Source organism: Salmo salar, chromosome 18 (assembly GCF_965601325.2).
Source record: "Salmo salar chromosome 18, fSalSal1, whole genome shotgun sequence".
In the NCBI taxonomy this organism is placed as follows: domain Eukaryota; kingdom Metazoa; phylum Chordata; class Actinopteri; order Salmoniformes; family Salmonidae; genus Salmo; species Salmo salar.
Genome location: NC_138308.1, coordinates 14,090,708 through 14,110,412, shown reverse-complemented (window position 1 = coordinate 14,110,412; position 19,705 = coordinate 14,090,708). Strand labels below are relative to the sequence as shown.

The window sequence follows — 19,705 nt, the reverse complement described above, 5'->3', positions numbered from 1 at the left end:
CTATGAGTAGACTGCATAAGTAGAGATTTCCGCAAATGCGCAGAAGCAGAGAGGAAAAGGCGAAGCGAGAGGGATAACTGGCAGAGATACTTTTGAGGAGATGGAACACTCTATTTGAATCGTATTGAACCTATTGTGTGCGTTACCCATGCCTCGTCAATGGACCGCGCGGTTCATTCTGGGCTATTCTGGCACAAGGAGAGCTCTCATTCGTGGAGTAAATGGGAGTCAATCGGGAGCTAGCTCAAAAACTCAACATTAGCATTACTTTTGTCAACAAGAACTGCAACATTACAAATAATTTCCTAGATATAAAATAATTAACTGGTTCTCTGTTATAGCTTTTGAATCGTGACATTACGTACTTTCGATGAAAATAGGCAGGTTTCTCGACTCATTCACTGACTTTGTGGCGGGATTGCGTGACGATTTTATTTTGGAAACGTGTAACGCAGCATGATAACGTGAACGTGATTGGTCGACAGAGTGCTGGGTGAGGCGTTATACGTTCCTCAATTCCTTGCCCAATGGGATTCCTATCTTCTCCTTGTTCTAACATCTCTGAATTGAGTACCTGGCCCCAAAATCTTCTTCTCCAGCAGGTGGCGTTTCTTGCGCTCATCAAGCGATTCGTTTTTGTATGGAGGTCAATGAGAGTGTCGAATTTGGTTAACAAAAAAATGTAATGCCTTATTTGCTACGTGTGGCTTATTTGATCGAATATAAGTTTCGTAATGCTTAGGTTGTTATGCGAGTACCGCTATAACTAGGACACGTGACATCACTGTAAACTTTGAGAAAAAACACTTTATGTCGGAGTTGTGCCTGTTGTTCATACGCGTGTAGCCCTCTCATTGGCTAGAACGGTCCCACCTGATATTACTTCCTTCCGACTGCCTTCCATTTTTTAAGACATTTATTTTCATTGTTAGAGCGGCCACTAAATATCTATTCAATATAATTAAATAATCTGTGGCAGAAGCTTCGGGAGGAAAGGTCCAGTAAATCCGTGGAACTCAGCTTTAAACTTACTCTTGATTTATAGTTGTAATAGTAGAATGCACAAGGTGCAATTTCGAAATGTGGAAGTGCATCATCTTGTCATGTCATGTTAGTCGTTGCATACCTTAGAGAGGTATTTATAACTTATCAGAAATGTCCAGATCAACTAGCCCATGTCAGCTAATATTTATTTATTTAGGTTTTCTAGCCTACAGATATTGTTGTAATTTTTTTGGTCACTCAAATATCACATGAATACACATTAGACATGGCAAAATGTAAAGAATTGCAAGACAATTTGCTTTAATTGTGAAAATTGTCTTTGCACACCATGACAACATGTGTAGAATTGCAGGAAATATCCTGCAAAATGCTCTCCACCATCAAGAGGGGTGTGAACATGAACAGTGCTAGTACCCATAGAAATAGACGTGCACTGACAGGGGGGCCCGAGTGAAAAGGTTTGGGAACCCCTGTAGTAAATGTTGGATCCGAATCCACTCCGATAAAGAGGAGGAGATACCCATACTTGGTGATATGTAAATAAATGCCAGCCAGATCTACACACACCTACCTGTACTCTCACTCCAGCCCGGTATATGGCAGCAGTCCCCTTTCAGATAGGAATAGGCTCGCTCTGTCCAGTGTGGTGCATCATCGTCGGCATCTTAACTCAGCAAAAAAAGAAACGTCCCTTTTTCAGGACCCTGTCTTTCAAAGATAATTCGTAAAAATCTAAATAATTGTAAAGGGTTTAAACATTGTTTCCCATGCTTGTTCAATGAACCATAAACAATTAATGAACATGCACCTGTGGAACGGTCGTTAAGACACTAACAGCTTACAGACGGTAGGCAATTAAGGTCACAGTTTTGAAAACTTAGGACACTAAAAAGGCCTTTCTACTGACTCTGAAAAACACAAAAAGAAAGATGCCCAGGGTCCCTGCTCTGCGTGAACGTGCCTTAGGCATGCTGTAAGGAGGCATGAGGACTGCAGATGTGGCCAGAGCAATAAATTGCAATGTACGTACTGTGAGATGCCTAAGACAGCACTACAGGGAGACAAGACGGACAGCTGATCGTCCTCACAGTGGCAGACCACGTGTAACAACACCTGCACAGGATCGGTACATCCGAACATCACACCTGCGGGACAGGTACAGGATGGCAACAACAACTGCCCGAGTTACACCAGTAACGCACAATCCCTCCATCAGTGCTCAGACTGTCCGCAATAGGCTGAGAGAGGCTGGACTGAGGGCTTGTAGGCCTGTTGTAAGGCAGGTCCTCACCAGACATCACCGGCAACAAAGTCGCCTATGGGCACAAACCCACCGTCGCTGGACAAGACAAGATTGGCAAAAAGTGCTCTTCACTGACGAGCCGCAGTTTTGTCTCACCAGGGGTGATGGTCGGATTCGCGTTTATTGTCGAAGGAATGAGCGTTACACCGAGACCTGTACTCTGGAGCGGGATCGATTTGGAGTTGGAGGGTCCGTCATGGTCTGGAGCGGTGTGTCACAGCATCATCGGACTGAGCTTGTTGTCATTGCAGGCAATCTCAACGCTGTGCGTTACAGGGAAGACATCCTACTCCCTGATGTGGTACCCTTCCTGCAGGCTCATCCTGACATGACCCTCCAGCATGACACTGCCACCAGCCATACTGCTTGTTCCGTGCATGATTTTATGCAAGACAGGAATGTCAGTGTTCTGCCATGGCCAGTGAAGAGCCTGGATCTCAATCTCATTGAGCACGTCTGGGACCTGTTGGATCGGAGGGTGAGGGCTAGGGCCATTCCCCCCAGAAATGTCCGGGAACTTGGTGGAAGAGTGGGGTAACATCGCACAGCAAGAACTGGCAAATCTGGTGCAGTCCATGAGGAGGAGATGCACTGCAGTACTTAATGCAGCTGGTGGCCAACAGATACTGACTGTTACTTTTGATTTTGACTCCCCCTTTGTTCAGGGACACATTATTCAATTTCTGTTAGTCACATGCCTGTGGAACTTGTTCAGTTTATGTCTCAGTTGTTGAATCTTGTTATGTTCATACAAATATTTACACGTGTTAAGATTGCTGAAAATAAACGCAGTTGACAGTGAGAGGACGTTTCTTTTTTTCAGAGTTTATTTCCTGAGCTTTCTTATATCTCCTAGATGTAGGACAGACACTTCAAAACCTTATTCCTTATGATATATTTTGTGACTGTATTTTTTGCCATTTATGAATGTGTTATTCAAAGCATTTCTATAATAGTAAAGACCAAATTCAGTATTTTACTAAATACTTTTTAGATTTTTGGGGGAGACCTAAATGGGTCCTAAAATTCTAAATCAAATTGCTGAATAAAACAATTCCATATGTTAGCTTAGTATCCCCCCCACCCATGCATCAATCTAAGTAACATAATTTTTAAAAAGTCCCCCCCCAGAAGTAGTCCAGACTAAAAAGCATGTTCTATGTAGAATTTCCATTAAATTTGCTTTTAGGTCCAGGACATGGCTTAATCCCTGTCTGGGAAACCAGACCTTAATGAGCAAGTACCTCAGTTACCAGGGGTCAATACCAAGTGCATTTGACTGCTTGGCCGAATACAACAGGTGTACACTTTACAGTGAAATGCTTACTTACGAGCCCATTTCCAACAATGCAGAGTTAAAAAGTAAGAGAAATATTTGCTGAATAAAAAAGGAAATAGTAGCACAATAAAACAATAACGAGGCAATATACAAGGAGTTTCAGTACCAAGAAAATGTGCAGTAGTGAGTGGTAGTTGGGAGTTTGGCCCCATTGATGTACTGGGCCTTGTTCACTACCCTCTGTAGCATCTTGCAGTCGGATGCCAAGCAGTTTCCATACCAAGCGGTGATGGAGCCAGTGGGCAAATGCTCACCTTCGATGGCCACTGGCACGCTGAAGAAGTGTGCTAGTCATGGATGAATCCTGGTTTTAACTGCACGGGGCAGATGTCAGACAGCGTGTATGGCGTCGTGTGTACGAATGGTTTGCTGATGTCAACGTTGTGAACAGAATGCCCCATGGTGGCGGTGGGGTTATGGTATGGGCAGCCATAAACTACGGACAACGAACACAATTGCATTTTATCGATGGCAATTTGAACGCACAGAGACACCGTGACGAGATCCTGAGGCCCATTGTCGTGCCATTCATCCGCCGCCTCATGTTTCAGCATGATAATGCATGGCCCCATGTCGTAAGGATCTTTACACAATTCCTGGAAGCTGAAAATGGCCCAGTTTTTCCATGGCCTGCATACTCACCAGACATGTCAGCCATTGAGCATGTTTGGGATGCTCTGGATCGCAGTGTACGGCGTGTTCCAGTTCCTGCCAATATCCAGAAACTTCGCACAGCCATTGAAGAAGAGTGGGACAACATTCCACAGGCCACAATCAACTGCCTGATCAACTCTATGCGGAGGAGATGTGTTGCGGTGCATGAAGCAAATGGTGGTCACACCAGATACGGACTGGTTTTCTGATCCACACCTCTACCTTTTTTTTAAAAAGGTATCTGTGACCAACAGGCGCATATCTGTATTCCCAGTCATGTGAAATCCATTAGGGCTTAATGCGTTTATTTCAATTGGCTGATTTCCTTAAATGAACTGTAACTCAGTAACTTGTATTTTTGGTCATGCACTCACTACCTGGTTATATTTTGAGAAAATCATCACAAAAATACAAAACAAGTCTTGTGAATATTAGAAAAACCTTAGTCTGGTATCTAATTTACTTATCATGATATTCATTCATTTAAATTGTGTAGGTGAAGTAGAATTTCGATAGCATCCACTCAATTTAAAACTTGCACAAGACAGTTCACAGAATTATCCATTTAAAAAATGTAGCCAATTTATTAATTACAAAATTTTGCTAACATTAGGTACTGTAGTTCATCCAGAGATTCTTACCTTTTCCTCGATTCAGCAGTCTCGTCCAGATCATTATGATATTGGTAGTTATTTATGATAGCCACATTAGCAGCTAATTGGCATGTAAAAAAAAATACAGACGAATATATTGATAAAAGTTACCTTGTCTTAGAGAGATTTACACAGTTGTCAAAACGTTAGGCCAGGGTAAGCTTACACAAAACACAGCCATTATTTTAAGTGTTTCTAAAATCCCATATGGGAAAAATAAATTATGGAAAACGATTGGAACAATTTCCTTATTTGAATGCTTGGTTTTTGGGGTATTATGACTCATACTGTGGTACTCTATAGACCACGCTTATCCCTGTGTTCTCCTTGGACCAATTCTGACCTTCCTCAGATCATATAACCAAAGACGGTGACTAAATTAAGATCATTAACTCAGGTGGTTAACCATTTGAGAAAAAGGGGGTGGCTCTCCATAGACTCCAATGCGATAGCAGCAGGGTCTGGTCTTCCATTTAAATAGAAACGATGAGGGAGTGGGATGTCTCGCTTCCTCTTCCGTCTTCGATATGACCTTTTAAAAAGGGTCTGTAGCGCACACTCCACAACAGCAGGTGGCGTTGAATATCAATGATTAGCGACTGCACCTGTCGTCTGACGTAGAATAAAAAAATGCGTATTGCGTAAAAACTGTCCACGGCCGGGAAAGCTCGTCGTTGAATACTGTAGCTATCATTACGATGTCCTGCATGTATCTGTCTTTACAAGCAATCGAATTATCAACCTTCTCATGTAGCAAGCTGCTTACCTGAAACCTCATTTGGATAGAGTGATAGTAGAAGTCTCATTTCAGTATGAATGAGCCAGAGGGACTGCGGTTCAGGAGGCTGAACAGACCACAGATTATCACAGACGAATTACAGGAACCCCAATACAAGGGCACCAGGTAAACTAACCTATTCTAAATAATACAGTATTCATATTAACATCAGATACTGCTTTCCTTGTTATGGTGTATGTATTGCCTCACGCACAGATGCAGTCAACCACTGTGTTTCAGAGTGCATGATTCGCATTTCCACTTGCTAGCTGATGACAGATGCAGAGGTAAACACAATCCATATCTAGGTCAGTTTTCCACTCACTGACAGGTAACAGTGGATTAATTACTTTGCATTATGCGTGTATGGTATGAACCAAACCAGTCAGTGGAGAGAGCATTGGCCAGCATGCGCTGAGTGACGATAAGGCTTATTCAGGTTTGTCATAGATGCATTCTCTCTGGAGAAAAAATAAATATGCATTTGCATTCTGTGTGTATGTTTGTGTACTGCGTCATCCACTGTTGACCTGAGCTGACCTCATGGATCTCTTCAAACACCCAATAACATTGATATTATTAAAACTACAGTTTGAGATCTGGGAATCTGTTCAAAATACCCATTGATTCTTGAAGAATGTAATTTAGGCCTATGCTTCAGGAACTTAACACAGCAACACAACACAGCCTACTACAGCCTACACAACACAGCCTACTCCATTGTTTACAAACAACAAGAACATAAACTATGTAGACTACCAGTCAAAAGTTTGGACACACCTACTCATTCCAGGGTTTTTCTTTATTTTTGCTATTTTCTACATTGTAGAATAAAATAATAGTGACGACATCAACTATGAAATAACACATGAAATCATGTAGTAACCAAAAAAGTGTTAAACAAATCCAAATGTAATTTATAATTGAGATTCGTCAAAGTAGCCTCCCTTTGCATTGATGACAGCTTTGCACACTCTTGGCATTCTCTCAACCAGCTTCATGAGGTAGTCACCTGGAATGCATTTCAAATACCAGGTGTGCCTTGTTAAAAGTTAATTTGTGGTATTTCTTTCCTTCTTAATGCATTTGAACCAATCAGTTGTGTTGTGACAAGGTAGGGGTGGTAAACAGAAGATAGCCCTATTTGGTAAAAGACCAAGTCCATATTATGGTAAGAACAGCTCAAATAAGCAAAGAGAAACCACAGTCCATCATTACTCTAAGACATGAAGGTCAGTCAATCCGGAAAATATCAAGAACTTTTACAATTTCTTTAAGTGCCGTCGCAAAAACCATCAAGCGCTATGATGAAACTGGCTCTCATGAGGATCGCCACTCGAAAGTAAGACCGAGGTACCTCTGCTACAGAGGATACGTTCATTAGAGTTACTAGCCTCAGAAATTGCAGCCCAAATAAATGCTTCACAGAGTTCAAGTAACAGACACATCTCAACATTCAGAGGAGACTGCTTGAATCAGGCCTTCATGGTCAAATTGCTGCAAAGAAACACATACTAAAGGACACCAATAAGGAGAAGAGACTTGCTTGGGCCAAGAAACACGAGCAATGGACATTAGACCGGTGGAAATCTATCCTTTTGTCTGAGTCCAAATTTGAGATTTTTGGTTCCAAACGCTGTGTCTTTGTGAGACGCAGAGTAGGTGAACAGATGATCTCCGCATGTGTGGTTCCCACCGTGAAGCATGGAAGAGGAGGTGTGATGGTATGGGGGTGCTTTGCTGGTGACACTGTCAGTGATTTATTTAGAATTCAAGGCACACTTAACCAGCATTGCTACCACAGCATTCTGCAGCGATACGCCATCTCATCTGGGATGTGCTTAGTGGGACTATCATTTGTTTTTTAACAGGACTATGACCCAAAACACACCTCCAGGCTGTGTAAGGGATATTTGACCAAGATGGAGAGTGCTGCATCAGATGACCTGGCCTCCACAATCACCCGACCTCAACCCAATTGAGATGGTTTGGGGTGAGTTGGACCGCAGAGTGAAGGAAAAGCAGCCAACAAGTGCTCAGCATATGTGGGAACGCCTTTAAGACTGTTGGAAAAGCATTCCAGGTGAAGCTGGTTGAGAGAATGCCAAGTGTGCAAAGCTGTCAAGGCAAAGGGTGGCTACTTTTTGAAGAATCTAAAATATTTAGATTTGTTTAACACTCTTTTTTATTTATTTTTTTATTTATTTTTTGGTAACTACATGATTCCATATGTGTTATTTCGTTGTTTTGATGTCTCCACTATTATTCTACAATTTAGAAAATTAGTAAAAAATAAAGAAAACCATTGAATGAGTAGGTGTGCCCAAACTTTTGACTGGTACTGTAAAGCTTCCTAATATTTATCATGTGGATGTCAGTCCTTGCATCTAGAGTTCTCTATGAATTTGAGAGGTTACATTTCCTCAGCCTCATCCCTCAGCTCTATAGAAAAGTGTCCGGGCGGCATTCATTTATCTATGTTTTGTTTTTCCCAGTACCTACAGTGGAAAGGTATTCCGTGTGACCCTGGTGACCCTGGGAGGATGCCTGATCCTTCCATTGCTTGTAGTCTTTTTTCTGCTCGAGTCTCCTATTCACCCTGAGCTGCTCAGGTGAGATGTCAAGAATTTAAATCCTTCTCTTTTTTTTCTCCTGGTCTTTAGAATCATGTTAACTCTAATAGCTCAGAAATGTATTGACATCAAGGAATGTTTAGACTAATCAGCTTTACTGCAAAATACTTTAGTCAGTCTGCATAGTCAACATTTCTGCTTACTTTTCAACTTTTAGAAATAGTTTTGTGGAAACTGTTCTGTACATTTCTAACACAAGTCCCTCTCACAGATGTTACGCCACTGAATGACTAGGCGTATACTACTTGTATAATATACATTATGTAGTAGTATATAACGTTAGTATGTGTAGAATGGTTTCAATCGTCCCTAAGCAATAGAATTCATCATGTAGGCCTAATGTTCTGATGCAAATACAAAATGCTTAGCCAAACATGATTGATAAGGCACTCTGCTCATAATCTGAATGCACGGGTGCGATTTCCTTTTAGACGCCTCCGGTCAGTTCAGAATCCCCCTTGTCCACTCCACTGCCACAACCCTGATCTCTCCACAACTGCATAGCTGTATTTCTCCATACTGCGTTCTCTACTGATGCTATTAGATTGAGTGATTTGCTGCCCCAACATGCACAGTGGCTGATCTCATTTGTCACCAGTGTCTGCCCCTCAAAACAAATAGCATGTGACTCCCTGTCCTCATTAGAATTCATTTCTAAATTCTGCATCCACAGTTAATTCATTCTGAGGTCTTGGGGCCAAGGATTTCCTCTCTCCCTTTTCTCCACAGCACTAGGCTTCAGGGTACAGGCTAGTCTAGGGCAAGGGTGTTGATCAGTGACTCATACTGATTCTGTTTCCTAATTTGTTTTCTCTTGTTTTTTTTTGTTTTTTAGCCTCAATGAGCCTCCCCTTATGTCTGGGTGTTACGAGCCCAACTTTAAGCTGAGGGAGGCACAGCGGCTGTTTGAGGACCAGCTTGTTGGCCCAGAGTCCATTGCCAACTTCGGAGGTCAGTATGGGAGTAAAACATTCCAGCTGGAGTCTCGCCACATGACAATGTCCTTCACCCAGTTTGTTTGGGCTTGTGTAATGTATGGTGTGGCCACAGTAACAGCAGCTGATATAGCAAAGGTAATAGGGCAATGCAGTCTGGATTGCAGACACGCTGTTGACCAATAATAGCAGATGTTTAGGTTTTCCAAATGAGAGGGGGTCAAATACTTATTTCCCTCATTAAAATGCAAATCAATTTATAACATTTTTGACATGTGTTGTTCTGGATTTGTTTGTTGTTATTCTGTCTCTCACTGTTCAAATAAACCTACCATTAAAATTATAGACTGATCATTTCTTTGTCAGTGGGCAAACGTACAAAATCAGCAGGGGATCAAATACTTTTTTTCCCTCACTGTATGGTCTTATCACTGGCCACTTTAATAATGGAACACTAGTCACTTTAATAATGTTTATATATTTGGCATTACTCATCTCATATGTATATACTGTATTCTATACTATTCTACTGTATCTTAGTCTATGCCGCTCTGTAATTGCTCGTCCATATATTTATATATTCTTAATTCCTTTACTTAGATTTGTGTGTATTGTTAGATATTACTGCACTGTTGGAGCTAGAAACATAAGCATTTCGCTACACCTTCAATAACATCTGCTAAACATGTGTATGTGACCAATTACATTTTATTTGATTTCTTAGTGACAGACAGATATTTGAGATCAAATCAAATGTATTTCTATAGCCCTTCTTACATCAGCTGATATCTCAAAGTGCTGTACAGAAACCCAGCCTAAAACCCCAAACAGCAAGCGATGCAGGTGTTGAAGCACGGTGATGACACATGACTTGTGCTTGACTAGCGTTCCTCTGCAACTGTTTTGCTTTTCTGAGGTCATAATGGTGAACCGTGTCCAACATATTGCCCTGACGTTTTCTCAGTTTGTAAATGCTAATTGTTATTGTCAATCTCCTTCTCTAGATGTGATTTACACAGGTACGGCTGACGGGAAGATAGTGAAGATTGAAGGCAAGAGCATCACTGTTATAGCCAGACTTGGCAAGCCACCGTGTGGTAAGGGAGCAAGGACAAGAGCTGTGATTGATTCCTCGCTCATTGCGTTAGACCTGATTTCACAAGCTTTAATTTCACAATGTTGTCTCAACATGACATGATTTAGACATAAATGACCCAACAGTTCAATCATAAGCAACTCTTAGCAGTTGCATTTCACTCATGCCTTTCATAGATTGTTTTTATACTTGCACAACAAGGATGGCTTAATGCACAACAGGCCTAGCAGTGTGGCTCAAAACTGAAAGGACATGTCAAGAAAAGGCCAAGCTCGAAGTCTAGTAATTGCTTATATTAATCAGATTAGCCTGTTGAAAATGATTTGAAATAGTAAATAGCACCCAATAAATAAGGAATTCCTTCAGATACCTCATATCCACTGGGATGTGGTATGTTTTAGATGGATCTCGTGAGCAGGAGCCTAGCTGTGGACGACCCCTGGGTATCAGAGTGGGTCCTAACGGCACCCTGTTTGTAGCTGATGCCTACCTGGGGCTGTTCGAGGTCAACCCTGTCACAGGTCAGCAGCACACACAGCCAAGGGCAAGCTTCTACATAGCAATGGCTCTATTTCTTTTACAGGATAGATTTTCATATCGGTAATGTGACATAGACCGGTTATTTTTTTTTTTTTTTTTTTGGCGTGGAATTAAATATTTGTTTTTGAATTTCCCAACAATTTCAGCTTTTACTCAGTATAATCAATTTTGTTGCATATAATATCTTCCAAATAAAAGTGTGGTATTATGCAAGCCATTTTAGTGATGTAACTCTCACTCCCTGACTCATTGTAAAGGTGAGGTGACCAACCTGGTGTCGGCTGGGCAGATGGTTGGGGGCCGGAGGCTCTCCTTCGTCAATGACCTGGATGTAACACAGGATGGGAGGAAAGTGTACTTCACAGACTCTAGCAGCAGGTGGCAGCGCAGAGACTACCTTCATCTCATCATGGAGGCCACAGCAGATGGACGGTAACTGTTGCCACATACTTTAGGGAGAGCTTTGAGCACATTCTAATAGCAAGGTCTTGTTTCTATTGATAGTTAATATAGATTTTAGATCAGTGTAGGGCCTTAAGCATGTGTGTTCATACATAATGTGGGAACCTTTTTCATTTTTAAGAAAAGGAACAGTTTATAAAGACAACAACCTGAAGTCTGAGAAAAGCTGTCCATATGTAACCGTCTGTCTGTCTTTCAGTGTGTTAGAGTACGACACAGAGACCAAGGAGGTAACTGTGTTGATGGAGAACCTTCGTTTTGCCAATGGGATCCAGCTTTTCCCTGATGAGGAGTCTGTGCTGGTGACTGAGACTACCATGGCTAGGATTCGCAGGTACTGTAGTTGATCCTCCTGAACAACACGACCAGCCTTATTTAACTAATTCACTGAGTGAAGAAATGCTACCCACAGGGGATCCCCCCCCCCCCCCCCCCCCCCCCCCCGGGTATCGCTCTCTCTTCCTCCTTTGGAATGATCTCATGTTTCATCAGATGCTAAGTTGTTGTGGTGGCCGCTTTTTGAACGTGCTCAAAGTGCGGCCACAAGGTTTTTTATTCTTCTCTGGTTTTCATTATTTTCCTTCCACTGTAACAAGATTTCATGGGTATATTTCGCCTTTGTAATATCACACTTTTTAAAACCTGCAAGGAACACAGTCAATTCTCCCAAGCCTCACCGTGATAAATGATGCAAGCAGACTGTTGCCTTGGTAAAAGAGCCCCTTCACCAAGCTGCCTGAGTAGAAAGACAAAATTAGCTTGTCCTTTCTCTAGTAGTAATGCTAGTGTGGGTAGAGGGGGGAGAAATGGGGAGGCAGCTCCTTCCTGCTGAATTTGTTTTCGGGGTGAGGGGGAATGAGTGGGAGGGAGGTGTTAATTCTTTGTTCATTTCAGCCTGTATGGTAATACAGACTGTTTGGGGACGTTTTCTATTTGCTGACTGCAGAATGGAAATCAGTAAATTGATTCCTTGAAAAACGGGGCATAATTTTGTATTTATTTTAAATGTTCTTTCCGGTTTTCCCAGCAAGTAGATTCTTTCCTCCCTCCCATAACTAGTTTATAATAGTCATAAGTCATACATTTTCCTTTTGCTTTATCAATGCAGACAGTTTGCTGAGACAAATACCCTGGTGCTGCTGAAAACTCAGAATCTGGGTGGTCTTTCCATAACACGGACTTCAAAGTATTGTGAAGACTGTTCTTACAAGAGTTTAAAAAAAAATATATATATATTTTTTTTTAAAGAAAGTCCATTGCCTCATGCTTACAGTATGTGTGCCAGACAGAGGTATTATGGGAAACAATTCAAAACATTTGACAATGTTTATATAAAAATTGTCAAATGTTTTGAATTGTTTCCCATAATACCTCTGTCTGGCACACATACTGTAAGCATGAGGCAATGGACTTTCTTTCCCTCATCTCCTGAATTTCCATTCAATTGACTGTGTGTCTGTGTCCCTCCTAGGGTCCATGTGTCAGGTCTAAATAAAGGAGGAATGGACACGTTTGTTGACAACCTGCCTGGTTTCCCTGACAACATCCGTCGCAGCTCTTCTGGAGGGTACTGGGTGGCCATGTCAGCGGTGCGGCCCAACCCTGGCTTCTCCATGCTGGACTTCCTGTCCCAGAAGCCCTGGATCAAGAAGCTCATCTTTAAGGTAGATGATGTGACAAGACGTGATGGGATATATGGTGTTATATTATATAAAACCAATAGCTTTGTTCATTTACATGGAAGTTAAAAAAATATATACTACAGGGAGAACAATTTGCATGTCCAATTTACTGTGACTATGAGTCTGGTATTCATTCCTGTTAGTCTGATTTTTTGGGGGGGGGTGTTTTTGCATACAAGGGTTTACAGCGCCTTGCAAAAGTATTTATCCCCCTTGGTGTTTTTCCTACTTTGTTGCATTACAGCCTGTAATTTTAAATAGATTTTTATTTGGATTTCATGTAATGCACATACACAAAATAGTTCAAATTTGTGAAGTGAAATTAAACAAATGACTTGTTTCAAAAAATATATATAATTAAAAACAGAAAAGTGGTGCGTGCATATGTATTCACCCCCTTTGCTATGAAGCCCCTAAATAAGATCTGGTGCAACCAATTACCTTCAGAAGTCACATCATTAGTTAGATTGCACACAGGTGGACTTTGTGTCACATGATCTGTCACATGATCTCAGTGTGTATATATACACCTGTTCTGAAAGGCCCCAGAGTCTGCAACACCACTAAGCAAGGGGCACCACAAGCAACTGACACCATGAAGACCAAGGAGCTCTCCAAACAGGTCAGGGACAAAGTTGTGGAGAAGTACAGATCAGGGTTGGGTTATAATTTTTTTTTATATATACGAAACTTTGAACATGCCACAGAGCACCATTTAAATCCATTATTAAAAAATTGAAAGAATATGGCACCACAACAAACCTGCCAAGAGAGGGCTGCCCACCAAAACTCACGGACCAGGTAAGGAGGGCATTAATCAGAGAGGCAACAAAGAGACCAAAGATAACCCTGAAGGAGCTGCAAAGCTTCATAGCGGAGATTGGAGTATCTGTCCATAGGACTACTTTAAGCCGTACACTCCACAGAGCTTGGCTTTATGGAACTGGCCAGAAAAAAGCCATTGCTTAAAGAAAAAAATAAGAAAACATGTTTGGTGTTTGCCAAAAGGCATGTGGGAGACTCCCCAAACATATGGAAGAAGGTACTCTGGTCAGATGAGACTAAAATTGAGCTTTTTGACCATCAAGGAAAATGCTATGTCTGGCGCAAACCCAACACCTCTCATCACCCCGAGAAATCAATCCCCAAAGTGAAGCATGGTGGTGGCAGCATCATGCTGTGGGGATGTTTTTCATCTGCAGGGACTAGGAAACTGGTCAGAATCTAAGGAATGATGGTGCTAAAAATACAAGGAAATTCTTGATGGAAACCTGTTTCAGTCTTCCAGAGAACCCATCCAACTTGAAGGAGCTGGAGCAGTTTTGCCTTGAAGAATGGGAAAAAATCCCAGTGGCTAGATGTGCCAAGCTGATAGAGACATACCTCAAGAGACTTGCAGCTGTAATTTCTGCAAAAGGTGGCTCTACAAAGTATTGACTTTGGGGGGGTGAATAGTTATGCATGCTTAAGTTTTCTTGTCAATTTTTTGTTTTTTTGTCTTGTTTGTTTCACAATAAAAAATATTTAGCATCTTTAAAGTGGTAGGCATGTTGTGTAAATTAAATGATACAAACCCCCCAAAAATCTTTTTTTTTAAATGCCAAGGGGGTGAATACTTTCGCAAGCCACTGTAGGATCTTGCCAGCTGGAAACCTGCCTAACAAATATTGAAGGGATACACACACACCTCATTCATTGTGACCATGAAACCAGTTTGTTAGACTGTTTCTTTGTGTGATGTCGTCTACTTCAGTCGTGTTTTGGTGCTATGACTTATCCCTCCCTCCTTTCTTCCTCCCTCCCTCTCCCTGCAGCTCTTCAGCCAAGACATGCTGATGAAGTTTGTGCCTCGCTACAGCCTGGTGATAGAGCTGCAGGAGAGCGGGACGTGCGTGCGTAGCTTCCATGACCCCCACGGCATGGTGGCGGCCTACGTCAGTGAGGCACACGAGCACGACGGCCACCTCTACTTAGGCTCTTTCCGCTCCCCTTACCTCTGCAAGCTGGATCTCAGCAAGGTGTGAGCTGAGAGCTGAGCACAACCACTTTCTCAGACAAAATCCATATATGAGACTGCTGTCTGCCTACCTAACACCTCACTACCTAGTCTGTTTTCCAATAACAGCAAATACATCAGAATTGAAAAGAATGGCTTAATGCTTGATGTGCTGCATTTGCATTGCTTTTCACCAGCTTCAGGAAAAAATGGACTAGTCTTCATTAAGTATCTGCACTATTAAGGCACATTTGACTGGGATGCATATCCTTCCTTTCTAGTCTTATCAGCCTACAATTAACTATTAACCCTTTAATTTCTGTTGACAGTGCATCTCAGTAGTTTCTCAAGGAATGTTTTTTATTTAACCAAACAGTCTTTGGGCCAAATAGTTTGCCCAAAAATCCCCATGTTGTAAGTACATTGTTTTTCAGGTCTGTGTTTTGGGTTGTTGAACTGTGCCAAATTTGTTCTAAGTTTTGTTTGTTTATACCATTCCGTATCTGAACTTTTAATTTCATTTTTGCACTAAGCTCTCATCTCACCCTTAAATATAACTGACAATGTTATTATTGTACTTGGAGAATTTCAAAGACTTAATTTTATCAGTTGAAATACACACCGAATCAGTATTATTTTAGGAGTGCCACTTTGAACTGATTTATTTTGTTGTGTATATTTAGAAATCCGAGATCTTGTTCATCACAATAAAGGTGATGCAAAAAGAATCCAAAATAAGTATGAATCATTTCCCCTCGTTGTGATACATTTTCATCTGCTTTTGTGTATTGCACTGTCAACTACCTTACGTACTGTAAATGTTTTGCTTGATGTTGAATGCTGCTGGCCTTCAGCTGAGTTTCCTTTGAATTAAAACAGTAATGTTTTAAAACTGGCTTTTGTCTAAAATGAAAAACATGGTGCCACATTTCTACAGTTTGTTTAGCTACTTACCAGTGTTTACATACTACTGCCATAAAAGATTAGCATGCTACTGACCGACTACATATCTTAAATGAGAGAAACCAGTGTCGGTGTATGCCTCAGCAATGTACAGTAGACATCTACATGAGAGCAGATTGAAACTCTCCCCTGCCTCAGAGCCAGTGAAGCTCATTAAAAGAGGGTGCTCAGAGCGCTGCATCAAAGAGGGTGCTGAGATGAGAGTGCCGACCCCAAGAGCCACCCGCTGCTACAGTTGTCAGCCTCTTCTGCTCTCTACTCGCTCCTCAAGATCAGATGCTGCTGCACTAGTTTCATAAGAGCCTTTGAATAATGAAGGTGTATCACAGACTATTAGACACGAGATCAGTGTTCAGGTCACTGAGTGCTGAGGAAGAATGATAACCCTAGCTGTTAAACAGGCCCGGTGGAACAAGCCTTCAGATGGACTCTGTAGAAGGTTTATGTTTACATGGGCTTATATAATCGTGCTTGGTTGTCAAGTCCTTGTTCACAAGGTTCAGTTTTTTTTATCAGAGCTTGTTGATTAGAGTCTGTGCAGACCCTAACTCAGGCCAAAACGTGATTATTTATAGTTCGGTATATGATTTGCAAGGGTCAAAGCGGTCTACCATTTTATTATAGGATAAAATACAAGGTTAGGTGCCTTTCGGTTGTTGTAGCTGTGTAAGTTAGACTTGAAAGGCCTGAAAATCATATAGCTACCCAAGACATGGAAATTGCCATTGTTTGACTATACGTTAAAGGAGTAGTTCACTATTTTACAAATTGATGTTAGATGGTTCCTCACCCTGAAAGTAGTCTATGGGCCAAGAGAAACTGTAATCCATGGTTCCGTTTTCTTTAAACAGCCACTACAAACTTCAGATAACCTTAACCAACCCCAAGCTAACAATCAATGGAAGTGATGGAAGTTTTTTAATGTCCAAATTCAAATCAACTCCATATTTGTTCTGATGTTACTTAAAGGTGATTTGTCCATTTCAACAACAACAAAAAACCTGCTCACATGACCCCATCACTTCCATTGATTGTTATCTTGTAGTGGATAAAATTATCTGAAGTTTGTAGTGGCTGTTTAAAGGAAACTGAACCATGGATGGCAGTTTCTCCTGGCCCGTAGACTACTTTCAGGGTGAGGAATCATCTAACATCAAGTTGTAAAATAGTGAACTATTTTAATATACACCGTTATATGACCATGTTAAGAAGGAAACAGCTTAGTAATTTCCTCAGAATATTGAAACGAGGAAGGATTGGGTTTCATGAAGAAGTGGAAGGTCGGTCAGATGGACTGCAAAGAAAATAGGTAGTCTTCATGAAGTGGAGCCAAGGCATAGTCCAAACCTCAAAGTCACAGTGGAAGGTCTGAAAGACAAACATGCCCTCTATTAAAAATAATAATCTACAATGTTATGACTTTTAGCCATGATCCTTTCCACTTGTCAGCCAAAATGAGTGCCGGTCTTTACCCAATTGCTATACATACAACTTTGACATACTGTATCATATTTAAATTCAATCCACACTGCTGTTCTTCCAACTTTTGTTAATTCTGCACTAAAAACAGAGTGTGTACTGTACAATACCTGCTGTAACAAACCATCTGGTTGGAACTTGCAGTTGGTCAGGTCTGCGTCTCTGTGCCCCTTTTTGCGGCACACAGTCCGTGAGAGGTCTACTTTCAGAATGTATTTGAACCCCTTTACAAGCTGTAACAGAAAGCTATGTTGAACTGAAGACGTTAATGCCTCGCTGGTGAAGTCCAACTACAGTATATTGTGAACCATACCATATGCCACACATTTTATATATGATCACTAACAGGTTTTTAGACAAATAAGTTCAGCATGAAGGTCAAAGTTATTGTCTGCCCCCCATACCTGTCTTTCTGCTTTCTCGATTGCAGATGGCTTGAAGAGAAAAGCATCATTGGTCTGGTTGTTAAATGAATAGGCCCCGTGAAGCACTGCCTTTAGTACCCCTTTGTTATCCGTGCTGATGTTATAGGGAGAGCCAGGCACAGACGTATACCTTTGGCAACTGACTGGAAACAAATAAAAGCGCTTACTCAACACCATTCACAAATGTTTGTTAAATTAGGGTAACAGTCTGTTTACAGTACTACAGGTTTTACACTCCTACAAACAGTAAATCATTTTTATACATATTACATTTTTGTATTTAATGCTTTTAGATCACAACAAAATCACAACAAAATAAATATACAATTTCCCCCCTGCCCCACCCCCCAAAAAAGTTGAATAATTAGCCTGAAAAACAAAACATAATAAACAAAAAAATGTTTTTTAAATAAGCAAAACATAAGTAAACAGGCCAACAATCAGCATACCGAAAGGCAATATAATTAGTAACATGAGACAGGTAATTCTTGACCCTAAGAACTAATACTAAAAAAAGAGTAATACTAATGAAAAATAAAAATAAACAAGGTATCCTTTGTTTGGTGTTGGCTTGGGCAGTGGACATGTACTGTACCTGACGTGTTATTGTTTTCATTTATGTAGGCCTACTTGTTTTTTTGTTGGTTGTAACTCATCTACGTGGTGTTGGCATGCCTATCTACACTGCATTTTCACAGTCTTTGCGCGAGACACACACACACGCGCGCGTACACACACACACACACACACACACACACACACACACACACACACACACACACACACACACACACACACACACACACACACACACACACACACACACACACACACACACACCACACACACACACACACACACACACACACACACACACACACATTAGACTGTGCTACTACTGAAAGTCAGAACTGAAGACAAGTGACACACAATATATTTTTCTCATACTGATAAATAGTCAGTCAACATGAGCAGAGAAATCTGACTCCTCATAAACAAACTGAAGCCAAGCCATAAGGGCCTAACCCTAACACGATTACAGAAATCAAGCAGGATGTAAATCTATTATATTGCATAAGAATGATCACTAACTGTCATGCATTGCTACTGATCAAAGAGGCAATTCATTATTTAAATGTTTTGTAATAACAGATATTGGTGTAGTTATGTTATGGTAAAGTAATCAAAAGTGTTACACTGAAGAAGTTGACAAAATTCTCAGATCCTCAGAAAACCAAGACAACCAATTGGCTTCACAAACATGACACGCAAAACCTCCAACTTCAATTGAACACTCACAATTTCATCGTGTTAATTAAAAGAGCTTACCAATTGAGCACAGGCACAAGCCAGAGAAGAGCAGAAGCATGTTGCCAATACCTGTTGGAGCTTTCTCAACACTGTTCTGTTTATTTTACTTCCTGTAAGGCAACACTTTCACCACACATTGCAGCCTAGCAAAACTTACCATAGCCCCCCCCCACAGGACATGACCTCAACCAATTAGAACTAGTAGGTACAGTCAATAGTGAAAACTGAACAAGATAGTTGGATTATTTCATTATCTTTTGATTGACATTCTCTAATCTTTTTGCAACAGAACATTCTTTTAATTAATTGTGCTTACTTGGAAAGGTGGTGCGTACAGTAAGTACATAAGAGAAGAAACCCCCTGGGCACAGATGTCAATTCAACGTCTATTCCATGTTGGTTCAACAGAATTTCATTGAAATGACGTGGAAACAACGTTGATTCAACCCGT

At 41.1% G+C, this 19,705-nt stretch overlaps 2 protein-coding genes across 2 annotated transcripts; one reads left to right on the top strand and one right to left on the bottom strand.

Moving 5' to 3' along the window:
• Window positions 1–5,560: 5,560 nt before the first annotated feature.
• apmap (adipocyte plasma membrane-associated protein-like) lies at window positions 5,561–15,968 on the top strand. Its single transcript, XM_014154067.3, has 9 exons — window positions 5,561–5,858; window positions 8,228–8,344; window positions 9,201–9,316; window positions 10,305–10,397; window positions 10,798–10,917; window positions 11,194–11,368; window positions 11,598–11,732; window positions 12,870–13,062; window positions 14,895–15,968. The coding sequence occupies exons 1-9, from the start codon at window positions 5,767–5,769 to the stop codon at window positions 15,102–15,104; spliced, it is 1,251 nt and encodes a 416-aa protein (XP_014009542.1). The 5' UTR covers window positions 5,561–5,766; the 3' UTR covers window positions 15,105–15,968.
• A 669-nt stretch (window positions 15,969–16,637) lies between these two features.
• Window positions 16,638–19,354, bottom strand: cst7 (cystatin f). Its single transcript, NM_001140892.2, is given in 5 exon segments — window positions 16,638–16,825; window positions 17,202–17,407; window positions 17,629–17,751; window positions 17,923–18,086; window positions 19,273–19,354. Coding segments are annotated over 4 exon segments (432 nt in total). The 5' UTR covers window positions 19,313–19,354; the 3' UTR covers window positions 16,638–16,825; window positions 17,202–17,302.
• Between the last annotated feature and the right edge of the window lie 351 nt (window positions 19,355–19,705).

Excerpts from the sequence above, each read along its gene's own strand:
- apmap (XM_014154067.3), top strand. The coding sequence starts at position 5,767 with ATGAATGAGCCAGAGGGACTGCGGTTCAGGAGGCTGAACAGACCACAG. Across the intron at positions 8,345-9,200 it reads ATTCACCCTGAGCTGCTCAG|CCTCAATGAGCCTCCCCTTA; the intron begins GTGAGATGTCAA and ends TTTGTTTTTTAG. Across the intron at positions 11,733-12,869 it reads ACCATGGCTAGGATTCGCAG|GGTCCATGTGTCAGGTCTAA; the intron begins GTACTGTAGTTG and ends TGTCCCTCCTAG.